The 24862-nt window shown below is 31.2% G+C and overlaps 2 protein-coding genes across 6 annotated transcripts; one reads left to right on the top strand and one right to left on the bottom strand.

Annotated features, from left to right (window-relative positions):
- The first annotated feature begins 2476 nt into the window (after positions 1-2476).
- LOC114178444 (BTB/POZ domain-containing protein NPY4-like) lies at positions 2477-8422 on the top strand. 5 transcript variants are annotated; one of them, XM_028064354.1, is made up of 6 exons: positions 2477-3327; positions 3841-4116; positions 4358-4475; positions 5787-5856; positions 6151-7326; positions 7415-8422. In XM_028064354.1, exons 3-6 carry the CDS (start codon positions 4414-4416, stop codon positions 7973-7975), a joined length of 1869 nt encoding a protein of 622 aa, XP_027920155.1. In that variant the 5' UTR covers positions 2477-3327; positions 3841-4116; positions 4358-4413; the 3' UTR covers positions 7976-8422. The 5 variants fall into 5 exon arrangements, with proteins under 5 accessions (XP_027920155.1, XP_027920154.1, XP_027920153.1 ...); XM_028064353.1 differs by having other exon boundaries at positions 2737-3327; positions 3841-4139; XM_028064352.1 differs by having other exon boundaries at positions 2738-3327; positions 3841-3893.
- A 9930-nt stretch (positions 8423-18352) lies between these two features.
- On the bottom strand, positions 18353-20568 carry LOC114176993 (probable N-acetyltransferase HLS1). Its single transcript, XM_028062201.1, has 3 exons — positions 19902-20568; positions 19486-19661; positions 18353-19409 (listed from the first exon to the last, which is right to left on the bottom strand). Exons 1-3 carry the CDS (start codon positions 20106-20108, stop codon positions 18545-18547), a joined length of 1248 nt encoding a protein of 415 aa, XP_027918002.1. The 5' UTR covers positions 20109-20568; the 3' UTR covers positions 18353-18544.
- Between the last annotated feature and the right edge of the window lie 4294 nt (positions 20569-24862).

The following is a 24862-nucleotide window of genomic DNA, read 5'->3' as shown; positions in this document are numbered from 1 at the left end:
ATAAAAATAAAAATCATCTGACAGAAAGATAATGCTATAGTACGTACTGTCTTAAATATGGGAAATAAACTTTTGATAAGGACAGAAATATTTAAAAAGAAATAAAAGAAGTAGCAGTCAACCCAGCAATCTTAAAGAATAATAATGTTGGAAGACCGTGACATTAATAAGTTCTAAATTCTAATTTTATATTCATGGCGATCTTGCTTCCATCACCATCTCCATCATGTTTCTGAAACATATTCCTGAATAAATGTTCATTGGACCAGATTCTTCAAACATTTTTTTTCTTTCTAATGTACTGGCAAAAATGAATTTGGGAGCAATTATAAGCATTCTCATGGTGATGTGCTTGAGGAAAAGATACGATGAAACACCGATTATATTCTATTTTCAATTGATTTTTCTTTTTTGTTGAAGCATTGCATGTGGGAGTGAGTATATATATATATATATATATATATATATATATATATATATATATATATATATATATATATATATATATATATATATATATATATTGGGTGAGATGCATTGTGTTGTGGTGACGATTTGTCTACTAGGAGAGGGACTATAGAAACTGCAATACCAGAATTTAGATCATTCACACACAAAAAACAGATACAATTAACTATTATTACTCTTGTCTTGCCTCCCATTAAATAATACAGTATAAAGTTTAAATATTTGTTATGTTTCCCTAACTATAATGATTTTCAATTTTATATCTATTTTTTGTTTTCTTTTGTTATTTATAATATTTGTTGTCATTTTGGTTTAAGTCTTCAGCTAACGTCAGGGAATAAAAACAAGATATTACATCTTGTACGGACATTGAGAAAAAATATTAAATTTGTAAGGATGTAAAATAGATTATGAATAGTGCAGGATTACAAGTTTTAAAAAATATGACATAGATTAAAAGTCAAAATTACTACATTTATAAATACCTTAACGTATTTATGTCATATATATAATCAAGAAATTCCTTTAAAGATTTGAGTGTGGGAATAACGCAAAAAGTTTTTTTAACTATACTCGGTTCGCTTTAGTTTCTGGAGTGAAAAGTTATTTGATTATGGAGAGATAATTTGATAAAAAGACACATGACATGAAAAAAAAAAAGATATTGCTAAATAGAGGGGAAAAAAATTATAGAAGCACTTATTCATTATCTTACTCATTTGTCTTTTTGTTGTTTTTTTTTTTCAAAAGGTTCATATGTTAGACATAATATCATCATTCAATGTTTACCCATTATATTGGATCACATGGAAAAGCCACATAAAGGAGAAAAAGAAAATACCAAAATATAAGAAACCAAACATCAACCACGTCCTCACACAAAGGATATGGAAATTAATATAAAATAAATATACACAAAAACTAGTAGGAAATTCAATAAATTATATAAAAGCTACTTTATTATTGATTCTAAAATTGACAAGTTCATTATTATAACATATATTTTTAGGGTAATTTTGAGAGATTAAGTTCATAAGATTATAATTTTCAAGACATTTTATTCATCTTCCTTAATAATTCGATTAACACTCTAAGAAGTAATAACTTAATAAATTAACATAGAGTCATATTTGAATCACAAACATCTATAATCATGAGTTATATGAATCTCTATCTCTATCGTCAATATATAATAATGAAGAGTTTCACATAAAATTATTTGTTAAAATCAAGAGAAGAGAAATTACCCATATAATCTACATATGACTTCCCCCTAAAAGGCTTCCATAAGCAACATGATGAGAGCACCTTTTAGCATCTCTGTCAATAGTAAAATCGAGACTATACTTTGATGTTCTGAATTGGGTTGTAACTAAGATCTAGTTACTTAATATTGTGAAAGTTTATAGAAACATGCATTTGATGCAATTATAGATGTAATGACGAACACTGGCAGTTTTTTATGTTGTGTTTAAATTAAAGTGTGTAACATAAATTTGGATAAAAAATATTATAAACTGGAGTTTGATAAAAATAATGAGTAATATATTTACGTTTGAATGTTTTTTGTTTAGAAGTGCGTTGATAGAATGAAATGTGTTTAAATATTACTAACAAAAATTCTATTGTTGTTGTTGTTGAATAAAATATATTCGAACTTAAATCTGCCAATTCTAATCAAAACATACAAATTGTGAGTGAAAAAATTACTTTAGCGAAGGAAAAAGTGAACGAATCACCAAAGGCAAGGACAAACTAAATTTAGTGTGTTGGAACTACCCAAATGGGTATCCAAACATAGAACCGTTTTCTAAAAGCTTCTTCATTGTTATCAAGGGTTATATTTTTACACAAAGTCTTAATTTTATTTTATTTTTTCTTATAATTCCTCAAAATATTGAATACAACTATTTTTCCGTAATTTTTATTAAAACGAAAAAATAAGTTATAAAAGACCATGTTCTGGTTAACAAGAGGAACAAGGTGACAGTTGCCGGGTGGTGGTTCTGGTTTGCCTGACGTCCCGAAACGAAGGCGTTTGAGTTTGGGGAAGAGAAGAGAGCAACAAAGTGGTTGGTGTCAGATGAGCGTGCATACACACTGCATGCATACACTGACACGGGGACACTGAAAACACGGAGAGAGAGAGGGAGAGAGTGTGGTGTGAGGGGCCATCATTTTAACAGAACCTGCTTTTACTTTATTACTTGCTTTGAAGCCAGAACTGAACTGCTAATAAAGAAGCTTATTATTATTATTATTCACTTTAAAAGCCTCACTTTAAAGTCGCAAATCAATTATTATTTCTTTCCAAACTTTATTTATTTATTTTCTGTGAAAGATGGACAACTTGGACTGTTGCATATTTCGCGAATGCTTTTGTTTTGTAGCTTAAGAGGCTACGAGAAGAGAATGGGAAAGGAGAGAAGGGTGGTGGTGGTGGGGGCAAGGGTGTTCATCCAAAAGTTTTGATCAGAGAGAGAGAAGGAAGGAACAGTGTGATGATGGTTGGCTTTTTGTGTTTGTGTAGCTGCGGTGGCTGCCAAAGATGAGGAACAAGTTATCTTTTAGAAGGGTGGTCTTTTGGGTTTGGTTGGGTAGTTTGTGTGATATGTGGGGTTGTTCTTTCAGGATATAGTGTCACTCATGCACTGAACTTTGTGTTTCTTGTCGTGGCCACCCCATGTTAGATTCTTCTTACTTGCCAGAGCCAGACATTTCAGATCTCTTTGATTATCTCTGACTCTTTGCCTCCACCACTTTCCTTTCTTCTTATCTGCTTCTACTTGTTTTACTCAATCCACTTTCGTTTCTCCAATATTTATTGCGGGAAAGAGAACAACAACAATTCAACCTCTGGTACGAATACTGTGTTTCTGTTCAGATTTATTCCTGTCTCTTCGTATTCTTCCCTTACCATTCTCTTTCTTCATTACACTTCGCTACATTATATAAAGTCTCTCGAGGTTTAAATTTTAAAAATTAAATCTTTTGCCAATTTCTGTTCTGGGTCTGCTTGATTTTGTTTTGCTCATTTTAATTTAATTTAATTTATTTTTTTGCTTTATTGTGTGTGTTTAGCTGAACATGAAAATCTGTAGCGGATTGTCTTTTTTTTAGTGAAATCAATTGATCACTACGAAGCCTTTTTTCTAATGTCTATGCAACTTTCTGGATTTAAATTCTCAGAAAAAATGTTGTTGTCCGTCTATACATAGTCTTTCAATTAATGGCTTTTTTTCCTGGACCAAGTTTTGCATGTGCAATGATCATTGAAGAAGGAAACACCACTTATTTCTTAGAAATTGGAGCCAATGTTCTACTGCTTCTGTGGTTCTTCTTTTGATTCATACATGTTTTGTGTTGTGGCAGGTGCTGAGCTTTAAAGGAGGGACAAAGCTGCAACGTGGCTAGCAAAGGAAAAGGTGTGGCTCTTGGTGTCAAACTAAGTTATTGGAACCAACAAAGAGAGAAGAAAATGAACCAAATATCTAGAATCAAAAACATAATTTTATCATGGTTGGGGCGGTGGTGTCAGTTTTGAGCAAGTGGGGTTGTCTCTGATTTTGTCTTTGAGGAATTGTTTTTATGTTTGAGATAGTCTGTTTCTGTTAGCAATGTCTCCTAACATGGCCATTCTTTTCTGAGGTACTTGGACTGTTACCATTGCAGTAAGTAACCTTATCTTTGACACTTCCCAAGTCAAGTGAGCGAAAGAAAAACATTTAAAAAACTCTCTTGGCACGCTTACCTCGTTTTGTGAAAAAAGATTCGGTCTTAATAGGAAATATATCATATTTCTATTTCATCCTCCTTTCCTCACTCTGGATTCTAACAAGTTATCTCATTCTTTTTCAAATCTAAACTGTGGGTTGGTGGTTTCTTTCAGAGGTAGAGCAACATAGGGAAAAAAAAGGAGCACAATAGTCATTTCCTTTGGTTAAGATGAAGTTTATGAAACTTGGATCTAAACCAGATTCTTTTCAGAATGATGGTGATAATATCAGGTACCAAATCAATCTCATCTCTCTACTTAGAACATCGCTTCACATGTGCTGTGTATGCAAGTTACTTTATTTACCTTTATCCCCTCTTTGGTGGTTTGCTTCCTGATATTAATTCGTTATTATTGTGTTTTCCTTCCTCTACTCTACTCTGTGCAAATCAATCTTTACAGGCATCAAATCACTTGTAGTTTCGTGATTTTTTTTTTCTTGCTGGACTTCTCTTGGATTTTCATAAACATGAAAAAACAATCAGTTTTGGACTTTTACTCTTAGAAAACAGATTGGCAAATAATTTAATCTTCGCTGTGTGTTATTCTTAAAATTAGAGTCTATCATTTTCTCTCATGAAGATGGTGACTCCAGATTTCTACTGGATTTGATCTCTGCTCTGCTGTTCATGCATATATCATTATATTAGATTGTGATAGATTTGCTTAATTGAAGATGGATTTGGTATAAATCCTCTATTTTTTTTCTTTTTCTTTTTTATATATATATATATCTCATAGCCTTTCTGATTTTCAAGGGAATAAAAATGTTCTTATCTGACAAGACATATTCCTATTTTTAGTCAATAGTGTCGAACTAGTATGCAGCAGTTGTGGTCAGATGCCGTGTGTTTAGACATTTGAATATAAAATATAATATTAAAAATCTATATTTCATTTACCAATGAATTGATTTTTTTTAGAATAATATTAATTTAAGAGTTACATAATTTTCTGTTATATATTTGAGGTTTTTGTGAATCTTATGACATTTTTTATAATCATTTCATGTAAAATTGAACTCTTTTCATTGTTTCCAGTGCTCATTTTGTAGGATATGTTATTCGACATATCTTCCTTTGTCATTTGACATGATGTAGTCTATATAGTATTCACTCACTTTTGGAATGGTATTTATTTGAGTTCAATTTGCGAAAGGATACGCCAATCCTCTAACATTTTCGTATAATCAAGTATTTTTAAATCGAATTCTTTCTGTTCTTGGATGTGGTATTATTCATTACGTCCTTTGTCGTTTAAATGCTATACTCTATAGTCTTCTACTTAACTTTTCTCGGTTTATCAATGGAACGACAGCATAAAGACATGCATACTAGTTCAGTAATACGAACAAAAAAGACCCATAACGATCTGTCCATGGTGCATGTTTGAGAATCTTAAATAGCATAAACCGCGTTGCATCTTTTTCTTCCGTGGCATATTCAATAAATTTTCTTACAATATCTTATCTTTATTCTTTGTTTCTTGTCTTAGATTTGTTACTTTCATTTAAAACTAATATGTTCCAGCATATTTTTGTCAGGTACGTGGCAACTGAATTGGCAACTGACATAGTAGTTAATGTTGGAAATGTCAAATTTTATCTCCATAAGGTAAGATTCAATCTGACTGCTCATTTTTCATGTGAATTAGGCATCTCTTGATCCCTTTATTAGAAATGAAAGTCTGTAATCGATTCCAGCCATTATAAATACTCACTGCAAGGGGAAATGTGGAGTCAAACGATGTTCTAAATTAGTGTAATCTGTTCTTTCCTCTTTAACACCATGAAATTTTTTTGTTAATGTACTATGGAGACAGGTTGAGGTAGGTTCTGATATGTAATTTGTGGAGTTCATAATCTTCTCTACATTTGATGATGACCTTAAGCTTCTCTGTCTGTGCAGTTTCCTCTTATGTCGAAAAGTGCACGCATCCAAAAGGTGGTTACAAACTCTAATGAGGAAAACAATGATGAAGTCCATATCCAAGACATTCCTGGCGGACCTGCTGCTTTTGAAATATGTGCCAAGTTCTGTTATGGTATGACAGTCACTCTTAATGCATACAATGTGGTTGCAGCTCGCTGTGCAGCAGAATATCTTGAGATGCACGAAACTGTCGAGAAAGGAAATCTTATCTATAAGATTGAAGTCTTCCTCAACTCGAGCATTTTCAGGAGTTGGAAGGACTCGATTATCGTTCTTCAAACTACCAAGTCCCTTCTTCCATGGTCTGAGGAACTTAAAGTAGTGAGCCATGCCATTGACTCTGTAGCTACCAAGGCTTCAATAGATACATCAAAGGTGGAGTGGTCATACACCTATAACAGGAAAAAGCTACCATCTGAAAATAGTAACGATCCTCACTTCAATAGTGTGAGGAAACAACAACTGGTTCCAAAGGACTGGTGGGTGGAGGACCTTTGTGAGCTCAATCTTGATCTCTATGAACGGATTATAACAACGATCGTAACCAAAGGCAATGTTTCTGGTGCTGTAATTGGAGAATCTCTAAATGCTTATGCCTCAAGAAGGATGGCTGGGTTCACCAAGGGTGTGATCCAAGGCGGAGATACTGTGAAGAACAGATTATTATTGGAGACCATAATTCGATTATTACCCATGGACGTGGGCAGTGTCTCTTTTAGTTTCTTGGTGAAGTTGTTAAGGGTTGGTATTCTGTTGGAATGTGAAGAGTTGGAGAGATCTGAACTGATTAGAAGAATAGGTATGTGCCTTGAGGAGGCCAAGGTGTCTGATTTATTGATTCGGGCACCAGATGGTGACACGATTTTTGATGTTGATATTGTGCAAAGGCTAGTAGAAGAGTTTGTGGCATGTGATCAACATGTTCAGTTGGATTCTCTGTTGGAAGATGAATTTCAGGAGATCAGAAGCCCCGGGATTGTATCAGACACTTCAAAGGCTAAGGTGGCAAAACTGGTTGATGGCTACCTCGCTGAGATTGCACGTGATCCCAATTTACCTCTTTCAAATTTCGTTAATCTTGCTGAACTAGTATCAAGCTTTCCTAGGACATCCCACGACGGCCTTTATCGTGCCATTGACATGTATTTAAAGGTAAATGTTTTTTCTTTGACAACCCAAAGGCTTGATCCCATTGAGCTTAACCATAAGGGTTGATGAGTGAATTTACTATGTGATGCAGGAGCATCCTGGAATTAGTAAGAGTGAAAGGAAAAGAATATGCAGGTTGATGAACTGCAGGAAGTTGTCAGCAGAGGCTTGCATGCATGCTGTGCAGAACGAGCGGCTTCCGATGCGTGTTGTTGTGCAGGTTCTCTTCTTTGAGCAGCTGAGAGGTACAGCATCTTCAGGGGGCAACACCACACCAGATCATTCTGGATCAATCAGGGCCTTACTTCCTGGTGGATCACATGGGAGCTCAAGGTCTACTATAACAAACACGGAAGAGGAATGGGATGCTGTGGGAACAGTTGAAGACATAAAATCTCTGAAAGGGGAACTTGATGCACTAAAATTATCAGGTGGAAACAACAATAATTGTGGTAAAGGCAACGCTGAGAATAATGTTGTTGCTAGTAAAATGAAAGGTCTGATGTCGAAGAAGATAATGTCAAAGATTTGGTCGAGCAAAGAAAGAAGTGGTGAGCTGACTAGTTCTGATACATCAGAAAGTCCTGCTTCCACTGTTGTAGAGGAAACAAAATCTACCCCATCTAGAAGCAGGAGGCATTCAGTATCTTAGACCATTTAGTTAATATTATAATCATCTCACTCAAGTAGCATCAGGAGTTAGAGGATACTGACATCTTCCACCTGATAGATACTTTTCAATCAGGTCAATGTAAGTGTGAGCAAATGTTGGCAAGTGGCAAAAAACTGAAGCACCCTTGGATCCATTACTAATATTAGGTTAGGTGTGAGCTCTAGAAGTGACCCAGTTTTGATTATTGGAGACTGGTTTGTGACGCGCTAAATTTGTAATCTTAGTTTTAAAGGGAAGAGAGGAACAGCTAGAAGCAATCAGATAAGGAAGGCGAAGAAAGCTTGTATTGGGATAATTACTGATATGGAGTGTGAAACTTGGACTTGATATTCACATTATTGAACACATAAACACTAGCTATGGTAGATTTGAATTTTCCATATATCTTTGATACGATACCTTACGAGAGAGATTGAGATCTGAGAATTCAAATTTATTTTAGTGTTACAACTGAAATCATTTATCATTTCCTTCGATGTATGACACTGGTGCTTGCTTTTAAATCTTGAAATCCTTGAGAACAAAGCCTAATTGGCTATTTTAGCCCATCTTATGAGTTAGTCCACTACCATAAAATGCAATTAACACTATCTACTATTCTACATATACAAATCCATTCATGTAATTTAGGTCAATACAAGTAAAGCAAAGGTCTAAGTTATTATTGACAATCAGTAGAAAACAATTGAATAAAGTAGTTCCAATAAACTTATTAAGTCAATTCAAACAAAATCACAATATTCAATATTAATGTGATCAACGTTGATTTCACCATGTAACAATTTTACTCTCATGACTAACTTTTCTGCTACTTGCAAATTAGTCCTTTCCGCAAACAAGTGTGAAGTAATACTCCCAATAGGATCTCAACAATGTTTTCCCCATGACAAGGACATTAAGATGTTCCTATGCAACTCTAGATCAGAAGACATTATTGTCTGTCTGTTAGATTCTTCACCATACCATTACTTAATGTAATAAATGTTATGTTTAGCTGAATATGTTTTGCTAAATTTAAGTTTCTACGTCTTAAAACATTTTATTGGTGGGTTGAATCAGAATGTCTCAACCCAGAACACATCGAAAGTTTGATGTTCGGGGTGAGGATGAAAGGACCCTTAACATTAAACATTAACAATTTCTATTTACACCCCTTCGTGTTTTTTTTTTCACACTACTATTTTCACGTCTCCACTTTTTCACATACCAAAGTTATATTATAATACATTATAAATATTATTTTGCGCAATATAATTTTTGACATATTATAAACAATATTTATCGTAATATATTGAAATATAACAACTGTATGAAAAATAACTTTTATAAATGTAGAAGTAGAGAGCACAGATAAAAAAAAGGGGGTTTGCCCAGTAATTTTGTTAAAAGTTTACTGGTTTGAGAAATTATTGCCAAGGATTCATTTAATAAAAAGGAGAAAAAATGAAAATAATAAAGGTAAATTAAAATACTAAAAAGTAAATTATATAAAATGTTTACTTTAAAAAAATATAAAAAGAATAGCACATTATTTTTTTTTTAACTTTCACACTTGCATGTTTTTTTTTTTTTACATTTTCAGCAATAATCCCTTTTTTTGAAGAAAATATCCAAAAACAAACCCCTTCATAGTAACCTAACCATTTGGGAAACCAATATTAGCATTAGGCTACAATGGAGCTAAAATTGTATCCCTTTCCAGAGGTCAAATTCTACTTTAGTTTTATCTTTAATTTTTCTATTTTTTTAAGTATATTAATGTACAATTAATAACCAAAATATTAAGTTTTATTTAGACATATTAATAATATGAGTAAGTTTGTAACAAATGTTTGTTATATGCTCAAGTTTCAAAACCAAAAAGAGCAAAACTTGAAGTATCAAGTTTGAGATATATATTCATTGTTACAGTTTCACGTTAAAAGGTTATAAACTTTACAGCTTGAAGATAAAGGAAATAATAATAGGTCGAGATATGATTTCAACAACTATTTTGCAGCAAAGTTCATCAAAGTTCCTCACCTTCGTCAAGTTCTTAATTTTTCATTTTCAAGCTCAAGTCCTAATAAAATGAAGAGTTTGAATTATATATACAAGGTACAATTAATGTGATGTAGAACCATAAAGCTCAGAAGAGATAATTAAAGATGAAGTTTCAAGGTTTAGTAATATTAATGTGACTATTTATAAGTGTATATGTTAGAGCACTAATAAAGAAATTTAAGAGTTATTTTTAGTTTTGTAATGAGACTTAGCTTTGATTACAAAATTTAAATGCTTAGTTTTGAAAAGGAAAAAGACTTTAAGGGAAAACAAGGAGAACTAATTTGATAATAAATTAAAGTTTTAGGTTTGGGCTAAAAGTGTTACCTGCTTTTTATATGTAATTAATGTTCACTGGAGTAAAAAAAATCCATTTTATTGTTTATAACTCTTGAAAAATAAAAAATAAAAGATATTAAGTATGGTAAGTCTGAAATTTCAAAATCTTTGACCCTGTATTAGAACATCGAAGAATTAAAGATCATTAATTTACTTAAAGGATTTTGTGTAATGATACACTTACCTTCATTTTATATACGTTTATTATACACTTGTCTTTACTTTCTATTTCTTTTTATCACATCATATAATTTATAAGCTTGTCATTTTACACCCTGTTGTCTTAATAGATGACATGATTTGTAGATGACTTGTGATAGAGAATAGATTTCGTAAGACACGACAAGAGAGATGGTAGGTATTTCACTCTATTGTCTTTGTTACCATACCTTGAAAAATAATTTTTTGAACGTTGAGAACTGAAGTCCCAAAATAGGTGTCAAAATGTTTAAGTCAAAAGATTCAAGTTTATCAGTTAGAACACTCAAATTATCTTATACTATTTCTTCTTCAAGAATTTCATTTATAGTCATTTTTTTTATTCTTTGGATCCTCTTCTCCTTCGATGTTCATCAAATTTTTCTATTTAATTAATGTTTTTTACTATGTATTTAAATAATTACTTTAATTATAATTTTTAAATTACTCATTTATTATCTCGTACTCTCGTTACAGTAATCATACTGACATTATATTAAAGACTAGATGGGCAATCCAAAACTCAACTTATACATAATACTATAGGTAAAAATATTTAAAAATAAAGTTAGATGATCGAGTTCAAAGATCTAAATGTTAAAGTTATCAACTAAATCAAAAGTTAGTTTTCCTTTTTCCCTCGAAACTCCATAATTTTCTTAATTACATTCTATTCATTTTGGAATTAACTTTCGAAATGTATAAAGCAAAATATAAAGTAGGGTAGGAAGTCAAATATGCGGAAAGAGAAAAAAACTTGAATCAATATCAAACTAATTGATCTAAGTCATAAGGAAAAAAAAAACATCGGATTTATTCAAACAGTTATACAAACAACGCAGAAGAATAAAAAATGTATAAAAATAAAAGTAACAATAGTGAAAGGTATCTGATAAAAAAAATCCACCCTGTTGACGAACTTGAAGACTTAAAACCTAGAAGAAAAACATTAGAAAGCATAACTTGACTAAAGTACTCTAATGAGGTGACAAAGCATAGGTATAAGAATCTTGAATCTTGACAAGACTAGACCAAGAGACAGAGAGAGAAAGAGATACCTTGTGAACAATCATGGGCCTGCAAGTAGGGTTTCCGACTTTGCGTAGTGGATAAGGCTACACCTATTTCAGGGCTACTAAGTTAGGCTTTTTCGATCTTTCTTCTCAAGCCCAAATCATTTCATTCTCCTATTCTTTTATATTCCTCTTCATAAAATAATAACAAATAATCAAACAACTTTTGTAAATTCTTTTTGTGCTTTCAAACTGGAAAGTCTAATGCTATTCACTTCCACTTATTATTGTTAATGGTAGATTGAAATATCTAAGTAATCTCGTAGCAGTTTAATAGTAATAGTAAATCCATGATTGGGACAAATAAACAATGTAGTCAATGTTTTGGAGGATTTTTTCCACACACCTTTGATTCCTAAGTCCAACAGCAATGATTTGCTTCCAAGGATAATTTTAACTACAACTACAATGTGATTGTCACACACTAACTTCCCGACACCTATGGTCACATTTGTCTAATCCTACCTTAATGTTTGTCCTCCAAAAGCATGTTAACTGATAACTTATTAACCCTCTACATCAAAAGGAATGAAGAAAAACAAATTAAATGCCCCCAAATTTGACTTTAATTCACCCTCTGAGCTTTTTTACTTAAAACAAACCAGTCAATTGAACTTTAGATAGGGGAAAATGAAGAAAAACACTCACGGCAACCACTCTCTCAGCAATTAACCTTTCTTTACTCTGCAAAATCACAATTATTATCACCCATTCAATCTTTTCCATCTCTCTTTTCATAATTCTCAATTAGAGAATGTTGTACATGTTTGTGATTAATAATTGCATTAAGAATAGAAAATTTTTGTTGTCGTTCCTTGCTGCAGAAATCAGGACATTTTTTGATTATTGTGATAATAATCAATAAAAGAAAATATAATTTCTTTTATTAGTGATGTTTGTTGTTAATCTTGTTAATGGAGAAATTAAACTCACAATATCTTTCACTCTTATTTTTTTTTCAATTTTAATTTTTTTTCAAACTAACTTTTTATTTTAAAATAATAAAGATTAAATATGTTTTTATCCCTTAACTTTCAGCGAATTTTGGAATTAATCCATTTTTAAACTTTAGATCAATTTAGTCATTTATTTTTCAAAATACGTGATTAGTCATTTTAATCAAATTTTGTTAAGTTAATTTAACATTTCAAGTGCGTTTCATAATAGTATTTGATTTAACATTAAAATAAAAATGTGTCAAACAGTATAAACAACTCAAATATATTTCTGGAATACATACGAAACTTCAAATAAACCTAACAAATTTTGATTAAAAAGATTAAATTTACGTATTTCAAGAGATGAAAGGCTAAATTTATCCAAAATTTTAAAATAGATTAATTCTAAAATTTATTGAAAGTTAAAGAAACAAACAGATATTTAACTCAAACATTAATAAAAGAATTTAAATTCAGAACCACTTCCAATTTTTTTTCTAACTTTTGTTCGTCTCCCTTCGAAAATTTTCTTGAAAGAAATTGTTGCTGCATCTCCATTCAGAAAAAACACTGGTGCTAATGCAAAGATAAGTCAGCCAAACAACCACTTTTCCTTAGCGAGACGTGGAGAAATTTAAGTCACTTGTGCATTTTCTTTGAAGCCGAATTAGTAGCAGTATATCTAATGAAAGCTGCTAAATTTTCCAGCAATTATCAACCGAGCACCGAGAACTGCAAAATTTTAAATATTCTATAGTTTCTACGCCATGCGATGCAGATATTTTTTTAGTGTCGGTGTATAGATTTGGCAACAAAACTGTGAAATTCTAAGAGGCTGAGATGATCAAGTATTTAAGATATATGACGTTTGTATTTATATTATAGGTAGTATTTTGAAGAAAGTGAAATTTAAATAAATTTAATGCGTGTCTTCATAGAATATGATAAGTACTTTTCTAGTAACCCCACTTCTTGTATATATTTATGGTATAAAATAAGATTAAATATATTTTTATTTTTTAATTTTTTAATTTTTAGTAAAAGTTAAATTTAGTCTTTTTCTAAAAAAATTTGGTCAAATTTAATCTTTCAATTTTAGAAATACATGAATTTAATTATTTTAACCAATTTTTATTAAGTATTATTTTATTTGATGTTTTAAATGTATTTTATAATAACATTTGAGTTGTTTACACTATTTGATACATTTTCACTTTAATGTTAGCTTAAATAATATATTTGAGACGCATTTGAAACATTAAATAAACTTAATAAAATTAATTAAAAAACAAATTCATATATTTCTAAAGTTTAGGAACCAAATTTGATTAAAATTTCAAAATAAACTAATTTTAGTTTTCATTTAAAGTACAGAAAATAAAAACCTATTTATTGTTATAAAATAAAGTATTGTAGATAATACATACATCAATACTAAGAATAGAGGAGATCGTATTTAGTTCATATATCTCATGCAGGTGTTCAATATGATTATAGAAAGGATTTAAAGAATAATTCTAATGTATTATTTCAAATAATAGGGTACCATATATATACATATTAGAGTGCTATAATTTCTCATCTATTAAAGGAATGAGTACACAAAAATTTGCTCACAGAGATACTAATGTTTAAATTATAGCTAATACAATATTTGATTACATAATATTTGCTAATAGAATATTTAACATATCTTAACACCCCCACTCGAGTTGGTGCATGGATATCACACATTCCTAACTTGAATAGAGACTCATTAAACACTCTGCTTGACACTCCTTTAGTGAGAACATCAGCCAACTGCAATTCTGATCTTACAAAAGGAAAAGAAATTATTTCAGCTTCAAGTTTCTCTTTGATGAAATGTTTATCGATCTTCACATGCTTTGTTCTATCATGTTGCACTGGATTGTGAGCAATTGTTATAGTCGACGTAATATCACAGTACAAACTCATAGTTTTATTTTGTTTAAAGTCCAAATCTGATAGCACATTTTTAATCCACAAAAATTCACATACACCTAGTGTCATGCCTCTGAATTCTGCTTCAGCACTAGATCTTGCTACTACAGGCTGTTTTTTACTCCTCCAAGTTACAAGATTCCCTCCAACAAAAGTAAACTATCCAGAGGTAGATCTTCTATCATCTTTTGAACCTGCCCAATCTGCATCAGTGGATCCTTCTACTTTTAAATTTCCATGATTTGAAAACAAAATCCTGGAAAGAGTTTCGTGGATCATTCATAAATGGACTAACAACATTCACTGCATAGGTAATATCTGGACAGTGTATGAGACAAATAAATTAATTTTCCTACCAGCATTTGGTATCTCCCTTTGTCTATGTTTGCTAAATTTGAGCATTGAAAGAGTTTATGATTTTGTTCAATTGGTGCATCAACTGGTTTACTCCTAAGCAGTCGAGTTTCTGATAGTAAATCAATAGTATATTTTCTTTAGCATAGAAAAATAACATGTTTTGATCTAGCTACTTCAATATTCAAAAAAAATTTGAGGTTTCCAAGTTGTTTCATCTCAAATTCAGATGCAATATATTGTTGTAAACTGAAAATCTCATCTTGGTCATTTTCTGTAATTCTTCCTTTTTCTCTCTTAGAAAATAAGGTGTGATCAGAGTTACTAGCTCTATAGCCAAAAGCTTTCATAGACTTGGTAAGCCTTCCAAACCATCCTCCTGAAAATTGTTTTAATCCATATAGAGCGTTCTTTACACAAAACATCAATAACTAGTTAATATTTCAATAACTACTGCCTATGTATTCATTGCATTAATATCACTTTGATTATTACATACAAACATTATAATGTTTCATTCAAAGCACAAAGCATAAATCATAAAATGCAACACTCATTTATTACATTTTGCGATTAGATATCAGATTCTCAAATAAAGTTACATCATAATTATGAGTAATTGAATAATCAACATTTAACGTACAAAACCAACCATGGAGAATTTAAATTCAAATATTGGGTGTAAAACAATTGGGAGAATGTTTTTGAGCAATTATTCACATAATTTTAGTGATAATATATGCTTAAGTGATCCTATATCTCATCGCTTGAGTATCATATTAATACTTGAGTAACATATCATGGAAGAAAGATAATTTTTTCGACCACTTTTTCGCTTAGGTTAACAACAAACTTATTAGAACCCAAACCTCAAATAAAAAGTAATTAATAATTACTTTTCATTTTTCAAGTTATACATCATTTATCGTAAACTAAACCAACTCATATAGCAATATTAGCACTTTATTGAATCCATGAAATTGATATACTCACAAAGTAGAACAGAAAACAATATTTAAAATAAAGATGAATTTCTCTAAATTAAATTCTGGTGAAAATATCCAGTATGCAGTCTTCTCTCTTAACTAGCAATATCTATTTGAAGAAAAGATAAAACAATAATAGCTTTAAAAAATAACAAATGTAAAATAAATTACTAAATCATTTAAATTTTAAATTTATATTTTTAAACCGAACTTAAATTAGAATTAAAAAACTGTATTATGTTCATAAATACCTCTTTTATTGGTGAGAGTGCCTTTTCAAAACAAAACAAATATGATGATATTGAATAGAAAAACTATCATATTATTGTAACATGTTATTTATTATATGAACATAACTCGTTCCAGTTGTATTGTCCCTTATTCTAAAAAGATATTTAACTTGGTTGAACCGAATAGAATAAACATTCTTTCTTTAGCTATTATTTTAACATATATGTGTAAATTATAAAAGTAATCAAAATATTAAAAGTTTAGTTTGTTATTTTTCAAATTTAAATCATATAATAATTTTAAAACGTTATATAATTTAAAAAATAACAGTATAAATAAAATAATACTAATCCATGTAACAATATACACCTATAACTTTTTCTATTTAACATATTACATGTATTTATTGTGAGACACAAATTTAAAATTATATCATTTATTGAGACATTAAATACATATTATAATTATAAATATATATCGTGTTTTGTGTATATCATGCTATAATAACATATCTTTTATTTTGTTCAACGAGAAGAAATGGCAAGCATTGAATTTAAAAAAAAAATACAGTATCTTTCGTTTGTTTAAAATTCTTTTTATGTAAATTATGCTAATATATCATTTCAAAATCATTTAATCATCGGTCTTTTCACGCATAACTTATGAATGGAGAACACGTTTCAAATTATGGAAAATAATTGATGAAAAGTGAGACAACAAAATATGTCTTACTTTATTTTGAGATATTTATATGAAAATAAATGGATACAAATGAAATATAAAAAATGGTCGACATTGGTAATTTTTTAATGCCAAATGGTAAAACTTCAAAAGATATATATAAAAACATGGTGGTGGACATTGGTAATTTTTTAATGGCAAATGGTAAAACTTTAAAAGATATACACGTAGACTCTCCGATAGAAAAACAACTAGTGCAGACCAAAAAAATAAAAAAAGTTCATCTTTCCTCGTATTATTGAACTATGGCTTTTTTTCTTATGTCACTATCCCAAAACGTGCATTTCACTAAAGTCCCGAACTACAACCACAAAAGGAAAGGAATCAAATTAAGATGGAGTGATCATTATAAAGGTCAACTTAAGAAAACCACAACATTCTCACTCATATATTTTTCCCCTTGTCTTTATATGATACACTTGCATTTAACCATTAAATAGATTAATTTAACCCAACATGAAGCACAAACGAAAAATAGTTTATTAAAAAAATGTGGCATGTTGCTCTTAGTAAATGGGCGGAAACAGAGAGAAAAAAAAAGCACAAAAGAATGAGATCATGTTTTGTTTTGTGCTGAGAGAAAATTTGTCCTTATCTTGAGAAATGCGCATTTCTGTTATTATAAAGATAGTCATTGAATCTCTATTACCTTTACCTCAATTAAAATGAAGGTAGGTGTTTAACATACCTCAGTCACAAAGAATCATGATTGGTCCAGTTTTCATATTTCTTTTATCTAGGTATCGAAAAAAGTCTTCTTTTATGTGAAGTAACCAAATATGGCGTGAAATAAGGTTAAATGTTTTTGTTCCTGTGAGAAAAGGTGAATGTGCTAACCTTTATTCTGGGTAGCAAGTACAAGTATTAAACTGAAATCGGTGCATGTAAAAATATAAGTTTCATAATTTTGTTAATAACTCGTAATCAAACCATAATAATAAAAAAAGAAACTTGTATTGAAGCCATGATTGGAAGATGGTAAGCGAAGGCGAAAGCGAAGATATAATGATGAAAGAAAACGTTGATCTCCATTTGCGAAAGAAAAGGTGTAAGAGGAGTTTAGCATGGAATTTGTTGCAGGTGGAATGTTGATAGACGTAGTAGATAGGAGACAGAGTATGTCCCATTATGAATCTGTGTGTCGAAGTAATGTTTTTTTCTCTGGATGGGGTTAAGAAAAAGGCTAATTGCCTATATTAGGAGTCTTACAATGGAACTTAATGGGCGCCATTTGATTCCCACTACCCTCAATAAGAAAGATACTAGGAACCCAATAAAACAAAGTTAAGGTCCCCACCCGCACCATATTATTATCAACCACGTCAAAATGCAGTCTAACAAACCTTCCTTTCTCATTTAACAACTCTCACCACATGCACAGTCCCAAACGGATATTCGGATTCAAACATCACCTCAAGCATCAACATCTCATTCGCTATTCAAAATCTACCGGAACAACAACACCACAAGACAACAAACACGAGGTTGTTAAAGGATCTAAAAACCCACATTCATTTTACTACCATTTACAATATTACATGTAAAAGTAGGATATTCGGTTCTACTTTACGAGATTTTAAAGCTAAGTTTTTTTTTTTTTTACTTTTGTGAAAGAGGATAGAGGCTGTGATTGTAATGGCTAATGCACTAGTAACGACTGGATGTGGATGTTGTTAATTAAAATTAGAACTCTCTGGGATCAACAAAAATTGAGAATCCGGGAGGGGATTTGGTCCAATCACCAACAGCACCATCGCTGTAATCTTCCCCGAGTCTCTTGATGCACCACAAATCCTCTTCGCAAGAGAGCATCTTCCAGTGTGGGATGGCGCAGCGTAGGGGTTCCTGCCCTGAAACCTCCGTGGCCACCACCTGGCACCCACTATCCTTGGCGAGGTTGTGGGCGAAGGCGCACAAAGCACTCACCATCTTCTGGGCCCGTGGGCCCTCCCCTCCGAGCCCGTACAAAAAGTGAAACCCAAATGGCTGGAAGAGGTTAGGGATGGAGGGCAGGCGCAGCCAGGGGAAGGCGCGGTCGAGGAGGCGAGTGGTCTTGGCGAGGGCCTTCTTCACACGCGACGCGCCCCTCACCTGGAGTGTGAACACGTCCTTGCAGTTCCACACGCTGAGGAGGGCCCAGGAGGAGGGTGGGTCCGCGAGAAAGAGGGGCGAACCCGGCCACGTGTCGGGGGAGAATGAGCCGCGGGGAACGGCGAGGAAGGTGCCGAGAGTTAGGTTGTTGTTGAGGACGGAGTCGACGTCGCGGGGGAAGAACTCGGTGGTGGCGAACTTGGTGCGGTAGAGGAACTCGGCGTCGTTTGGGGCAAGTTGTATGATGGTGACGTTGGGGGAGGGTGTGAGTGAGTGAGCAAAAACGGGGTTGACGAGGATGGACGGGGTACGAAACTTTGAGTAGCCGCATTTGTCGGTAAAGAGCTTAACGGATGCCACGTTGTCCTTTTCTGTTGCCATGTAAGCGTACTCTGCTCCATTCTCTCTGAACCACTCCTCCAATCTCTGCACCAGCTTCAACCCTATTCCCATTCTCCTGCACGCCAACACACCCAATCAAAACCCACACTCTTGATAATAACATAACGAGTGAGTGAAAGTGAAGAAGGTACCTGTGATGAGGAGAAACCCGGAGGCCCAATATGTAGGCGAGTTTGGTGTAGACAGGGACTTGTTTGGAAGCAGGTTCGGTGGTGTTCTTTCCGTGCCTCTGGAGCTTCTTTCCACATGTAACGGTTTTGATGCAACCCCTTATCATTCCCACTGTCTCTTGACCAATTTCGGCTACCTGATAAAGACAAATTAAGGATGAAATGTTATTTATTTAGATACGCATATGGTTGTTTGATTTATATAGCGTTGAAAAGTTGGTGAGAAAGACTTTTGCGTGAAAATAGTTAAAAGGATTTTTGGGGTGGATGCCTGCTCACTGGCAACGATGGGAAAAGAAAAGAAAAGAAAAGAAAAGAAAGGAAAAGAAAAGAAAGAAAAGACGGTTGATTATAGTTGAGAATGAGTATAATTATACCAGCATTAGGAAAGTAGGTGAGTTGCGGACCCTGCAAATAGGGTCACCGTGGAGGTCGGTGAGGAGGGAAAGCTTCCCACTGGGTCCAACCTCACATAATCTTTCAACGGCTTCCACTCTCTCTGTGTCTTTATCTGGGTCGAACTCTCTCACAGTCACCACCACCATGGTTGGAGCAACTGCAAACGCTAACTCCTCTCCCCTCATGACTACTCTCTATCAATGGAAGAAGGAAGAGTGAGTGCGTATATCGTAGCTTAACCTCCCTTTTTATATAGAGAGGAAGGGAGCGCTAAACCTATGAGACTCAGGTAATTGCAGCTTTTTCGAGGCCTGTTGGCAAGTAACTGAAGCTTAAAACCTGGGAAACCCTTCCATAAAACCAGAGTCTGAACTGAATGAACGTTCGAAACGGGATCACTGTATTCTGGCACCAATCACCCAACTGAAGTAGAATAATATAAAATATTAAGAGGGGCAAAAGGGCGTTAGTGAATCAGTGAAGGAAGGAAGAAGCCTTGAAGGCTGTGTTGTGATGGTTCATCCTCTCACTCTCTCGTTAAGGTACGAATCCAAATTCTGTAAGGGTCCCTTATATACCTGATCTTTTGAGCTTTTTCTTTTGCCATTTTTTTAATCTCTCGCACTTTCTATTCCGAATCTGCACCACTTCCGCTATTTAATTCCTGGGTTTAATTTTAATTTAGTAAGAATATGTCTTTATCTGCCCTCTCTCCGCACTGTATCTTTCTTGGCTAAAGTTTGCTAATAATAATAAAGGAAAATAAATGGATTTAACAAAAGCAATAATGAGCAGCAAAAAGTAGGAGAATGGAGAAGGAAAGAAAAGAAAGAGGAAATGGCGGCTGTGGCTGCGCAGCACTGTTTAGGTGTTTTGTTTTCCTATTAATTTTATTTATTTATTTATTAATTAATTATGGAAAAAAGACGCTTCCCATCATCTCCCCATCCGTAATGATTACCCTTTTTACACTCTCCCTCTTCAATGGGTTCGGCCCCAGCCATGATGCACATCAACAGTTATCATGTGGGATGGGATGCACATGCATATTTCATGTGAGAAAGGGATACTGTCATACCCTCCATCACGCCATTCTCCGTTTTACTGCTTCTCTTCATTCAAATTCCCAGTAACTCTGCTCGCTAACTTCACATGTACAATGTGAACTTATCCATGCTCATAAATTAAATTCTTTTCAATACCATTTTTCTATTTATATTCTCATCAAACATAATTCATTATTCTACAATTATTCAATTATTAGTAGTATTATACTTACGTGCTCTTAACCCTGTCAATAACTGCGTGCAATTACACCTCGTGTGTTCGTCACCCGTTGTGCATGCTTTTCCACCAAAAGTGGGATACTTATAAAACCCTAAATCACTAATTTATGCTCTCATCTGTTACAACTGCTACCAAAATAGAGTGGTGAAACTGCTCATTGTAACTTTTCTGTTTCCGATGTAATAACTGATTACTAAATTTTAAGGCAATTAAATCATTAGCATTGTCATTAAATTAATAATTACTATATCATTAACCATATTAAGTTACTGGTTAAGAAATAATAAATATATTTTGATATTGTTATTTTTACATTAAAAATTAAAATAATTAAATACAATAATTAAAATCGTATAAATAAACATAATAAATTTTATAAAGATAAAAATACTCTTTTAACTTTTTAGACAATAACTTATTGTTACAAAATAAAGATTTTTAAATTTTAAAGGATTCTACTAAAAAGAAAAAAAAATTCAATTAAATCTCAAATTGACACTTTAATTACTTTTTGTAACATTTTTAGATGTTTAACACTAATTTTTTTGTTGGTTTTCTGTTAATTTATACTTTTATTTTTATTTTTAGATGTTTAACACTATTTTTATTAATTTTTCTATTAATTTAAACTGTCTTATACTTAATTATATTTAATTTTAGCAATATTAAAATATAATTATTTTCTTATTTAATTAGTTTTTAAGTTTTATTTGTGAACATTAAATAAAATATTAAATACACATACAATATTTATGGGCATTTTTCCTGAAACTTAAAAAAAATAAGGTTACATTAATGGTTATTAGGTCAGATTTTATTTAATATCACATTTACCTATGTATTTTTGTAGGATCTAATGTATATTAATTATTCTTAACGAACAATGGTTAACAAGACCCATAATTATTATAACATAAACAAGTTTTCACCTAAATTTATCAAGATTCCTTAAACTCTAAAAAGTTTAGTTTTGTGATAGTTGTATATTAGAAGAAAGTGTATTTTCAAATAATTAACAAAAGTAAGAAAGATTTAGGCAATGTTCTTTTGAGTGGAAGGATTGGAGGGAGAGGAAGAGATCGAAAGGATTAGAGTGTGGAGTTGGTGTTATTTCTTTTAAGTGATTCATAGGTGATTCTATAGTGGATTACATAGTGAAGTTTGTGATGATATATTGAAAACAACTTTTAATAGAAAAAAAAGTTAGATTACCAAAATGTCTCTATTATTACAGGTAATATAAAATTATATACAAATAATTTAAAATTATTTTAAAATTGTATTGAATGATTGAAAATGTAAAAAAATATTTATAAAAAATGAATGATACAATATATTTTGTATAAAAATAAATTTAATATATAAGGTGAAAAATAATTAATTTACATGGAAACTTTTTTTTTCTTTTTAATAATAATTTTAGAAGTAATAATTTTTATTATAACCATAATAAATTATTATTATCGTTAATATAGAATTAAGAAAGTGAACTAAAATCACGTGTATTGATTTTAACCGTTAAATCACATGTAACAAAAATTGAATAATGAAGAGTAATTTTGTAAATCCAGTTGTGTCACCCTCTAATCTCACTATAGTTGGTGAGATTGAATTTTCAGTCAATACTCTAATCATCTCCTCCCATTATCTTGTATTACCTCCAAAATAACACGTTACTCATCTCCTAATCATCTATTCTCGTTCCTTAAGAATAGTAAATTCACCCATTACAACACAACCTTAACCTTAATATTTGAAGTATTCTTCCCTATTAAATTTTGTAAAATAATACTATTACTTTATCTTTTATTCTTATCCTTTACTTTTTGATTTCCCTTGATATGAATAATTAATTCTTTTAGAAAAAAATAGATTAACCAATGACTTACATTTAATTGCGTCGAGAAACGAGGAAGAGAAGTAAAAATTTAATTATTATATTCATTGTGAGTATAAAAATAAAATAGAATTTTCATAACCCGTAATAGTAAGTTAAAAGTAATATATATATATATATATATATATATATATATATATATATATATATATATATATATATATATATATATATATATATATATATATAAAGTTGATTTGTATTAAGTTTAAATTTAATTGGGTTTTCTTGTAATAAGTTAAAGATAACATATTTAAGCAAACAATGAGACATTTAAAATCAAAGAATGATATTACCTATATTTCTGTTTTGAGATCTAATCATATTCTCAGAAATTAAATTACGCATTAAAGAAATTTATATATATGTACGTGAACCTTTAATACATGAGAGATCAATGATAACTTGATTTAATATTTTTTCTCAAATATGCATTTAATTCTTCTAATCAAATATTCTGTTAGGCAAATATAAAAATTTTCAGGCAAGTTTATTTTTAAACGCGTTTCCACATACAGAGTGAGAAGAACTGATTCAATCTTACTCGATCATGTATATCAAGAAACATCTTTGTTTTAAAATTAAGAAACATTATATCTATTTTGAGAGAGTAAAATAATATTTTTTGAATGTTTTTAATAATTTTTTTTCTCTTCTTGAATTATCTCATATATAAAAACTCTTTAAATATTGGGTAAATTAAAAATAATAGTAGTGGTGGTCGGTGCATATGCATATAGTTTGAACGTATAAAAATGTCATAAAAATGATTAAAAGTTGGGAAAATGTAATAATGCATTATAAGAAAGTTTTGAAATGATTTTCTATAGCGCAGATTTGTGGAGTGTGACATCATTGATATTATCCTAAAGGAAAGATTTTGTGCATTTAGTTGAAGTGTGTATTGAAAGAAATCTAGGAAAAGATTTTAGCGTATTTATACAGTGGCAGCAGCAGCAGCAGCCCTACTGATTTTTGTGGTGATCCTAAGCTTCTACTAGACGCAGGTAGTACTAGGACGTCACTGGCTCATGCCGTACATTCAATACAATATTATTTTTAATGCACATTTTCAGGAACATGGATGAATAATGATGCAAAACCAATTCAGAGGAATTTCATTTTCTCTTTGTCTTTCGATCTAAAAACTTCGTTTCCACGGAAGCAATTTTTTTCTCTTTTCCTTCTAATTTTGTTTTGGTCGTGTTTGAGCCTTATAATCTCTTTGTCTAACGGTGAATTTTTATGTGAAGAATGATTCGAAGGAGAGAAATAAGATTGATCTCAGGATGAAACTTATATTCTTCTTTGAAAGAGATCTAAAAATGACGAATTTGAAAGTAATTTCTTTGGAAATTTATAAACAATTTGAATGATGTAATTAATAAAAATTAAATTTAATAAATAAAAAAGTTATTATCTAATTGTTTTTAATGTTAAAAATAATACAAAATGACATTTAGATAATTTATAATTAATTTTTTATATATTTTTTCTATGAATAAATTTATTAGTAATATTTATTAATTGAAAAAAAATAATATTATAATATATTTGATTTGAAAATTTTAAATATTTAATTTTCAAAATAAAGAAAAAAACATAAATATTTGTAATGATATCACTAATAAAAAATCAACTCAAAAAAGTTAACAGAATAAAAGAAACCATTGCATTAAAACAGAATAGAATACAAGTGAAATAGATCCGATTTCACGACTTTTGCATCAAAAACATAATAAATTTTATTAAAAA

This window comes from Vigna unguiculata, chromosome 3 (assembly GCF_004118075.2).
Source record: "Vigna unguiculata cultivar IT97K-499-35 chromosome 3, ASM411807v1, whole genome shotgun sequence".
Classification (NCBI taxonomy): Eukaryota; Viridiplantae; Streptophyta; class Magnoliopsida; order Fabales; family Fabaceae; genus Vigna; species Vigna unguiculata.
Note: the sequence above shows the minus strand (reverse complement) of the source record. Positions and strands in the feature narration are given on the sequence as shown.